The 10,828-nt window shown below is 42.0% G+C and overlaps 1 protein-coding gene across 1 annotated transcript in view; it reads right to left on the bottom strand.

The window, feature by feature from the left end:
* JMY (junction mediating and regulatory protein, p53 cofactor) overlaps nucleotides 1-10,828 on the bottom strand; it is a 102,039-nt gene that overhangs the window by 41,654 nt on the left and 49,557 nt on the right. The window contains exon 4 of the mRNA XM_003785942.3: nucleotides 1,315-1,465. Coding sequence (XP_003785990.1) covers nucleotides 1,315-1,465 — 151 coding nt within the window. The remainder of the gene's footprint in view (nucleotides 1-1,314; nucleotides 1,466-10,828) is intronic.

Genomic DNA, 10,828 nt, shown 5'->3' with positions numbered 1-10,828 from the left:
GTCTCAAGTTGTTGCCCTGGGTAGAGTGCTGTGGTGTCATAGCTCACAGCAACCTCCAACTCTTGGGCTCAAGTGATCCTCTTGCCTCAGTTTTTTTCTATTTTTAGTAGAGATGGGGGTCTCACTTTTTGCTCAAGCTGGTCTCAAAACTTGTGAGCTCAAGCAATCTGCCCACCTTGGCCTCCCAGAGTGCTAGGATTACAGGTGTGAGCCACCGTGCCCGCCTGTTTCATAATTATTGACTTTACATTCTGGATACAAATCCTTTTGTCAAGATATGTGATATACAAATATTTTCTCTCAAACACTCTAATCTTTTCATTCTCTTGACTTTACTGGGTATAGTAAAAAATTTTTGATTTTGAGGAAATCAATTTTATCAAGTTTTTGTTCATGGTCATTGTTTTGCATCACATTATTGATGTCAATGACAAAAAAATTCTACCCTAACTCTAAGTTAGATAGAATTATGTTAACTTGGGAATTCTTCTTCATATAAGATAAGAGATTTATCATTTTCCTGCCATTGTTCTAACATCTTTTTTCTTCATGGATTTACTTTATTAAATATTAAATAGCCATTTTCCTCCTTTTCATTATTTCACCTTTGTACAAACAAGGAATTAGCCTTTTTTTTTTTTAAGACAGAGTCTCAAACTATCGCCCTGGGTAGAGTGCTGTGGCATCACAGCTCATTAGCAACCTCCAACTCCTGGGCTCAAGCAATTCTGTTGCCTCCACCTCCCAAGTAGCTGGGACCACAAGCGCCCACCACAACACTCGGCTATTTTTTGGTTGCAGCTGTCATTGTTGTTTGGTGGGTTCAAGCTGGATTCCATCCCGCCAGTTCAGGTATACCTGGCTGGAGCCTTAGCCACTTGAGCCCCAGGCACTGATCCATGAAATAGCCATTTTTTTAGTCTATTTCATTGTCCCTACTCTCTTCCATAGATGTATGTATGTATGTATGTATGTATGGTTAAGCAGGCCCAAGTGAGGTTCAAACCTGCCCCCTCCGGAATGCAGGGTCAGCGCTCTAAAAACTGAGCTACGGCACCTAACCCTCTTCTATAGATTTAAAGGTGGTGTATCTGAGTACATATATGCCTAGAAAAGAGTAAAGGTAAGTCACCATAGTGCCTGTGGAAATTAGTTAAAAAAAAAAAAGAGTAAAAGGTTATCACTTAATTTGCTAATAGTGGTCTCTAATTGCTGAGATTATAAGTGATTGTTATATGCCTACTGTTCTTATAACTATTTAATCACTCATTTTCAAAAATAACTGAACAAGGATAATTTTACTGAGAAACTTACCTTTTTGAGCTTTTGCTGTTATTTCAAAATATTTAACAGTAAGATCTTGAATGGACAGTACAGCCATGTGAGCTTTCCGCTGCCAATCAGCATCTTCCTTTTGTAGACTCTCAATTCTTCGAGGTCCCAGGTAATCATTCTCCATGGAAATCTTTAGGAAGAGGAAATTTAGAGTTTTCTTTCTTTTTTTCTTTTTTATTCACTCCTCAAACATTCACTGAATGTTTAAACTCTAAGTTTACTTGCTGCTAAAGCAAAGAACACTTGTTTTTCTTTGTTCTAGAGGAGAAGCTACTGTTTACAAACAAGGGAATTAACAGTGATACTGTAGATATTTGACAAGGCTATGCATGGTGGCTCAGGTCTGTAATCCCAGTACTTTTGGGAGGTTAGAGGCAGGAAGATAACTAAAGGCCAGGATCTCAAGACTGGTGTGCGCAACATAGTGAGACACCATTTCTACAAAAAATAGAAAAATTACCAAGTATGGTGGTGCATACCTGGTAGTCCCAGCTATTCAAAAGGCTAAAGCAAAAGGATCGCTTGAGTTTGGAAATTAACAGGGTAGTGTGAGCCATGGTCATGCCACTGCATGTCAGCTTTCTGAAAAAGAGAGAACCTGTCTCAAAAGAAAAACAAACTAACAAACAAACAAAAAAAACCAAAGAGACAAAACTAACTTTGCATTACATTTAAGAGTCACAACTAAAACCAAAGGAAAAAGGAAAGCTGAAAAATCAAATAATTGTCAGGGCTAGACAAGGTGAATGTTAAAACAAAATTCACAGAGGACACCATATTAATACAAAAGTATGTTTCAAAATGCTACCTAGTCATATTTTAATATAAAAGAAAGGTGCAATTCATTAAGAATAGCAACATACCATTTGTATATACACAGTCCTGAGTTACTAAATGCAGAGACAGAATTTTTAAAAATTAAATGAGAAGGCCCCGGTGCCTGTAGCACAGTGGTTACGGCCCCAGCCACATACACCAAGGCTGGTGGGCTCTAGCCCAGTCCAGGTGAGCTAAACAACAATGACAACTGCAAGAAGAAAACAGCCAGGCGTTGTGGCAGGCACATGTAGTCCCAGCTACTTGGGAGGCTGAGGCAAGAGAATTGCTTAAGCACAAGAGTTGGGAGGTTGCTGTGAGCTGTGATTCCATGACACTCTACTGAGGGTGACATAGTGAGACTCTGTCTCAAAAAAAAAAAAATTAAATGAGAAGTTAATAACACCATTATTAGGATAATATTTTTTAAAAAAACAGGCCAAAATTTAACCCACATTACATACTTAAACACTGATCACGTATAATTAAGCTGCTAAAAAATCTGTTAATGCTGGGTGGTGCCTGTGGCTTAGTGAGTAGGGCGCCAGCCCCGTATATGGAGGGGTGGAGGGGTCAAACCTGGCCCTGGCCAAACTGCAACAAAAAAATAGCCAGGCCATGGGTGGAACTTGTGGCTCAAGGAGTGGGGCGCCGGCCTCATATACTGGGGGTGGCAGAAGGGCTGGAGGTTGCTGTGAGCTGTGACACCACAGCACTCTACCAAGGGTGACAAAGTGAGACTCTGTCTCTAAAAAGAAAAAAAAACTGGTAATGCTGGGCAGTGCCTATGACTCAGTGAGTAGGGCGCCAGCCCCATATACATAGGGTGACAGGTTCAAATCCGGCCTTGGCCAAACTGCAACAAAAATAAACAGCCAAGCGTTGTGGCAAGCACCTGTAGTCTCAGCTACTCAGGAGGCTGAGGCAAAAGAATCACCTAAGCCCAAGAGCTAGAGGTTGCTATGAGTTGTGATGCCATGACACTATACAAAGGGTGACAAAGTGAGACTCAGACTCTTAAAAAAAAAATTTCTGTAATGCTTTTGTTGTTGTTGTTTGGAGAGAGAATCTCACTTTCTGGTAGAGTGCCATGGCATCATAACTCACAACAACCTCAAACTCCTTTGGGCTTAAATGAGTCTCTTGCCTCAGCCTCCCAAGCAGCTGGGACTATAGGTACCTGCCACTACGCCTTGCTATTTTTAGAAATGTAGTCTCACTCTGGCTCAGGCTGGTCTCAAACCTGTGAGCTCAGGGCAATCTGTCCACCTCAGCCTCCCAAAGTGCTAGGATTTTAGGCATGAGCCATGGCCTTATAATGTATTTTTATTTATTTATTTTAGAGATAGAGTCTCATTTTGTCACCCTCAGTAGAGTGCAGTGGCCTCACAGCTCACAGCAACCTCCAGCTCTTGGGCTTAGGCGATTCTCTTGCCTCAGCCTCCTGAGTAGCTGGGACTACAGGAGCCTGCTATAATGCCCGGCTATTTTTTTGTTGCTGTTTGGTCGAGGCTGGTTTTGAACCCGCCACCCTCGGTATATGGGGCTGGCACCCTACTCACTGAGTCACAGACACCACCCTTGTAATGCATTTTTAAAGCAAAAATATTCTCTAAGCAATGCAGTAAACAGAATTAAAAGACTAGTTGAAAATAAAATTTTGGTCACTTGAAATTTAACACCCTTAAGCCAGAAGAAACTGAAAAAGCAATTTTTAGTCTTGAGGCAACAATATACTGACACTTACACAAAGAGTTTCCACAAGTATTGAACAATGGCAGGGGAGAAGAATAAGAATTTAGTTTTGCATGTGTTATAATTTTAACTTTACAATGGCTACAGCCAGAGGATAGAAATTTGGGCATCACTGACACACAGAAGGCATTTAAAGCAATAAGAGTAAATGAGGCCACCTAAGGAAGTCATGAGAAAAAGGCTCATAACTACGCCCCAGGGAATTCTAACATTCTGAAGTTGGGTGAAGAGGAAACTACAGAAACCAAGCCAGAGATGGGGCAAATCAAAGACGCAGCAAGATTCAAAGGAGAAATTAACCTTGTTACACACTGCATAGAACTGGAGTAGGATGACCAATATTTATAGCATCCACGGGCCTAACAGGAAGATGACTGAACTAAGCAACAACAGTCCTAGAGTGAGCAGCGAACTCCCTTTGCCTATTAACTTCCATCACATCCTCAGATTTCAGATTCACGGAATCCTTCCCTGACTCTTCCTTTATACACTCTTCAGTGCAACACCTACAACATTTCCTTCACAGTACTTATCAGAATCATACCTTATAGTAGCTTATGAACTTGAAAATATTTAATATTTACTATTTCCTCTTCTTAGAAGAGGTTGCATAGGTTTTATTTTTCCACTAGCACACTGCCTGCCATAATCCAGGCAATCTAAAATCTCTCCAATTCAATGCTACATATTTTTAATCAGAGAAATGTAGGTTTCTTAAAAGCAGGAGATGAAATTCCCACATAATAGATATCTTTCCTACATTAGAGGGAACCTAGTATTCTTTTTTTTCTTTTTTTTTTTTTTGACAGAGCCTCAAGCTGTCGCCCTGGGTAGAATGCCGTGGCATCACAGCTCACAGCAACCTCCAACTCCTGGGCTCAGGTGAGTCTCCTGCCTCAGCCTCCCAAACAGCTGGGACCACAGGCACCCACCACAATGCCCGGCTATTTTTTGGTTGCAGCCATCATTGTTGTTTGGTGGACCCGGGCTGGATTCGAATCCGCCACCTTAGGTGTATGTGGCTGGTGCCTTAGCCACTTGAGCCACAGGCGCCGAGTTGGAACCTAATATTCTTACTAAAGACAAGAAGTCTAGAATGAGAGAATCCTGTGTAGACCTTGTTAAAATCAACTCTTCTTTTGGCTATTTCTCTTCTGTGGGAGAATTTCCCAAATTCAGCCCAGACTACAAGAACAGGGGGGTCCAGTGGGTCCCGGGGAATAAGCATGACCCCAGAGCCTAGAATGGGCTACCTTCTGGAGAGAAGGACAGACAGAGATGCCCATAGTGTTGGCTTTCTCTCATTTGGTTTCTTTCCCTCCCCTTGCCCTCCTGTGCTGCTCAGAGACAACTGGGCTGGCTGGCAGGAAATGCTTTTCCTCTCTCATTGGTGCATCCGCCATACCAGGGCTTCTACATAGAAAGTGAAGCTCAGACCTTTCCTCAAGAGGTCCTACAGCGAAGTGAGGGGTGCTCCCTGCCAAGCAGCCTTAAGGTGGAGGGATGTCAGATGTGGTTGGGCTCCTTGGGACCAGCATGCTTCTCTCTGGCATGGTTAGAGATTGATCTTTGGGCACCTAGACACAGGCCTGCAGGCCAGATCCAGTACCCCCCGGTCTCAGCTGCAGTTCTTGGAGACAAGGAGGAGAGACTGAATTTAGGAGCAAAGGCTGCCTGAGTGGCAGGTCAGAGGGGAAAGTGCAGTGTGGGTCCTAGATGCAGTGAGCATAGAGGGTACCCTGTCCCCCTGTGGGGACAACAACCTGGTTCAACTTCCAGATTTTGAATTGCAGATGGGCACACCTCCACAAGCAGGCTTTCTGCCTGGGTGTGGCCACTACAGTCCATTCTTGGTAACTTCACCTTGAAGCTGGGGCAAACCTTTGACCCTTGCTAAGACACTGATCAACTTTGGTAGAGACTGAGAGTAAGCTCTCTCAACCTAGCCTTCCCCCCACCAAGGTCACCCTCCCACTCACCTCAGCTGTGAGAGAGAGTTAGAGCTCTCTAGTTGTTCCAGTGCCCAACCTACCACTTGGAGCAATAAATATCTCGTCTGAAGGAGGAGAGCCAGTCACAAGACCCCAAAACATTGTAGCTTATTCCTTCAGCAGGCGCCATGTACTGCATGAGGTCAACTGCATGGCTTTCACAGCATTTACTGACTTAATCATATACGGTGTGGTCAAATTTTGCACAAACATCACCCACTGCCTCAGAGACAAAAGTGAGCACGCCACTATCTAAAGAAAATCCAAAAATAAGAAGCAAAAGGTGCTCCAAATGAGAAGGAATCAGCAGACCATCTCCCAATACGTTGAGAGTGAAAGGATACCCCCCAAAGAAAAGAACCCAAACAACAATATTGAAATGACTGACAAAGAATTCTGAATACAAATTATAAGGAAGCTCAATGAAATATAAGAAAAATTAGACACTCAACACAAAGAAACCACAAAAACAATGTAGGAAATGAATGAAAAATTCACTAAAGAAATTGGAACACTAAAAAAAAAAATCAAGCAGAACTGGAAATTAAAAACTTCTTCCAGGAAATACAAAACACAGTGAAAAGCCTTAGAAATAGGCTAGACATGGGGCAGCGCCTGTGGCTCAAAGGAGCAGAGCGCTGGCCCTGTATGTCAGAGGTGGTGGGTTCAAACCCAGCCCCGGCCAGAAACTGAAAAAAAAAAAAAAAATATGCTAGACAGAACCTCAGAGTTAGAAGATAACAATTTTGAATTAAACAAGTCACTCAAATTTAAAGGCCAGAGAAATAAGAGGAATGTATGAAGCCTACAAGAAATATGAGATTATGTAAAGAGGCCTAACAAGAACCATAAGCCTCCCTGAAGGTGAAGAAGAAAATACACAGGGCTGGAAAACTTAACAGAGAGAATGTTTGAGGAAAATTTCCCAGGTCTTGTTAGATATCTGGTAGAGGCACCAAGAGACTCCTGAGAGAGTCATCACCAAGCAGCAATCTCCATGACATCAAGTCATCAGACTGGCCAAAACACAGAAGAGGAAACCTCTTTGAACTGTAAACCAAAAACATCAAACAACTTACAAAAGAAAACCCATCAGACTAACTGTACTTCTAAACTAAGACCTTACAACCAAGAAAGGACTGAAGCCCCATTCTCAGTCTTCTCAAACAGAATAATGGCCAACCTAGAATTTGGTATCCAGCAAAAGTTTCTTATGGGGGGGGATAAGCAAATATTAGTATTACACAGATAAGCAAATACTAAGGGAATCTGTGGAAGATCAGACCTGTCCTGTAGGAGTGTTCAGAACTGCATTAAATGCTGATCAGCACAACAGACCCCTACCCGTGAGAAATGTATACATGTATAAATATATATTCCAAGAAATCTGATTATGAGAGAAGAATTGAGTAGAAAAAGAGGTGGACCTAGGAGATATATAGGCTTAACACTGGGTCTTTTGCTGTTTATTATTTATTTTTATTTTTTGTCATACCACAGTGGAAGATTGCAGAGAAGGCTGGGTTTTGGTAAGTTGAATGTAGCAAGCTAGGAATCACGGGGCTGCCAGATACTTAAAAACAACACAAAAACACAGTGCCGAGCAAAGAAAATTAACCCTGTATTGGCAGCCCGGGTTCTTTATATCTAATTCCCTATTCATCTAGACCGGATTATTTTTAAATCTCAGAAGGTGATTACCGTATCTCTAATATCATATGGCATAAGTCAATCTTAAATATGCAATGGATATGGTTAATTTTTTTCTCTTTTAGACTCTGCCTAAGCTAATATCTGGAAATGATTTCACCTGTATATTTAAATAAGAAACCGCCATACTGGGTATTTCAGGAAACATAAACTTTTTTTTTTTTTTTTTAAAGACAGAGTCTATGTTGCCCTCAGTAGAGTGCAGTAGCGTTACACCTCACAGCAACCTCAAACTCCTAGGCTTAAGAGATTCTCTTGCCTCAGCCTCCCAAGTAGCTGGAACTACAGGTGCCTGCCACAACATCCGGCTATTTATTGTTGTTGTTATAGTTGTCATTATTGTTTGGCAGGCCCAGGCTGGGTTTGAACCCACCAGCCCCCATGTCTATGCCTGGCACCCTAGCCACTGAGCTATAGGCGCCAAGCTGGAACATAAACATGATTAAGATACCTTCTCCTGGGCAGCACAGGTGGCTCAGTGAGTAGGGCTCCAGCCCCATATACCCACCCCGGCAATACTGCAACAAAAAAATAGCTGGGTGTTGTGGCGGGCCCCTGTAGTCCCAGCTACTCGGGAGGCTGAGGCAAGAGAATTGCCTAAGCCCAAGAGCTGGAGGTTGCGGTGAGCTCTGACACCACAGCACTCTACCCAGGACAACATAGTGAGACTCTCATCTCAAAAAAAAAAAAAAAGACACAGCATGCCTAAGATACAAAGGGATCACCAAGTATAGAGGCTGGAGTGCAAATTCTAGGAAGACTTTCTAAAAGGAATGATGAAGAAATGGATTCTTAGAGAACAAGTAGAATTGTAGCGAGGTATTAATGTCTCTGGGTAAAAATTATAATAATATTTTAAAACCTTAGAGCAAGGGTCCTCAAACTTTTTAAACAGGGGACCAGTTCACTGTCCCCAGACTACTGGAGGGCTGGACTGCAGGCCCCAGGACGAGTCGGCTGTTAAGCAGGACAGGCAGCGGCAGCAAAAACACCCAGCGGCCGGATAAATGTCCTAGATCCTAGACGGGCTACATGTGGCCTACAGGCCGTAGTTTGAGGACGCCTGTAAGGCTTGGAGAAAAGTAAGAGGGGAAATAATGAATTTAGTTGTTTAGATCAGAACAGACTTCACTGAGGTATATAACCACAGAAAACTTAGGGGGTGGTATTCTGAAAGGGACACATGGAGTATATGAGGAGAGAGAACCACCAAACAAAGATTAACCTGAGACAAAAGTGTAGAGGCAACTAGCTATGTTCTGTGCATGCTAAGGGTTAGAGAACAGGCTGGCCTACTTTCTTTCTAGAGAAACAAACAAAAGTAATTAGATATGAGACTTAAAAAGTAGATTGTGATAACATGAGGTGGCTTTAAATGTCAAGCTAAAGGGTGGCACCTGTGGCTCAAAAGTGTAGTGCACTGGTCCTATATGACTGAGATGGTGGGTTCAACCCCAGCCCTGGCCAAAAACTGCGAAAAAAAGAAAAATAAAATAAATGTCAAGCTAAAAAGTGTGTACTTAATTTAACAGGAAATCACCGTGGGATTTTAAGCAACAAGCAAAGTGTTTAGGTTTCAATTTAGATCAGAAGTTTTCAACTGATGTGCCATGAAAATTTTTAAAGATCATTTATTACATTATTTTTGAAAGAAGTTCAAAGCAAAGTAAATATATTCTTTTTTTACTCCTTTTTTGATTAACATGATTTAACTGTGCTATAGAAGATTAACTATAGAAGTTCAAGTATGCTGTGAGACAAAAAGGTTGAAAAACACCGACGTAGATTTAAGAATTATAGAGAACTTATTTTCTAAAACAAAATCAGTATCAGTGTATTATTTTGTTTCAATTATCTCTGATATTAAAAGTTTTAAAAGATCAATTATCTCTGATATTAAAACAGTTTAAAAAGATCAATATCTGCAAGTATGAGATGGAAATTTAATAATATGGTAAGTCATAACTTTAACCCACTATTCAGGACACTGACAGAAGTTCTTTTCAATTCTTAACAATGCAAAGAAAATATAAGTGGAACTGAGAGAACTTACCAGCATTTTGACAAGAAGTCTGAATTCTCTGACATTGATATAAAGATAAATTATACTTTGCTACCTTCATACATTCAAACATACAGAAAACAAAAAGCTTGGTATGGGCTTGGCGCCTGTAGCACAGTGGTTATGGCACTGGCCATATACACCAAGGCTGGTGGGTATGAACACTGCCCAGGCCAGCTAAACAACAATGACAACTGCAACAACAACAACAAAATTAGCCAAGCACTGTGGTGAATGCCTGTAAGTCCCAGCTACTTGAGAGGCTGAGGCAAGAGAATCACTTAAGCCCAAGAGTTTGAGGTTGCTGTGATCTGTGACATGATGGTACTCTGCTGAGGGTGACAAAAGGAGAGTCTGTCACCAAAAAAAAAAAAAAAAAAAAAAAAATTGCTTGGTATGTTTTTAACTGACTTTTCTCTCTTCTTCTTTTTAGGAGACAGAGTTCTACTGTATTGCCCAGGCTTGAGTGCAGTGACTATTCACACACATGATCATAACTGATCATCCTGACTGAGTCACCCACGTAGCTGGGTACAGGTTCACACCCCCATGCCTGGCCATTAACTACCTACTAAAACTTAGTAACTATGATGTCCATGCGCTGTTGAAGATCTATACATAGTTTATTATACTTCAGACCTTAAGAAGCTACTAAGGTTTTCCCCTAACTTTTGAAGATGTATGTAAATTCCAGTCCATCACCTCCAAGTTCATCTTTTTTCCTTGGTATGGTAGGAGTCTCAGTTTATTAATTATTAACTTAGATCAGGGGTCCTCAAATGTTTTAAACAGGGGGCCAGTTCACTATCCCTCAGACTGTTGGAGGGCCAGACTGCGAGCCCCAGGACAAGCTGGCTACTAAGCAGGACAGTCAGTGGCGGCAAAAACACCCGGCAGGCCGGATAAATGTCCTAGGTGGGCTGTGTGTGGCCCGCACGCTATAGTTTGAGGACACCTGCCTTAGACCTTAAGAAGCTACTAAGGGCTTGTCACCTGTGGCTCAAGTAGGGCGCCAGCCACATACACCTAAGGTGGCAGCTTCGAATCCAGCCCAGGCCTGCCAAACAACAATTATGGCTGCAACCAAAAAAATAGCCGGGCGTTGTGGCAGATGCCTGTGGTCCCAGCTACTTGGGAGGCTGAGGCAGGAGACTCGCTT

This window comes from Otolemur garnettii, unplaced genomic scaffold (genome assembly GCF_000181295.1).
Source record: "Otolemur garnettii isolate 467f Iridium unplaced genomic scaffold, OtoGar3 scaffold00017, whole genome shotgun sequence".
Lineage (NCBI taxonomy): Eukaryota > Metazoa > Chordata > Mammalia > Primates > Galagidae > Otolemur > Otolemur garnettii.
Note: the sequence above shows the minus strand (reverse complement) of the source record. Positions and strands in the feature narration are given on the sequence as shown.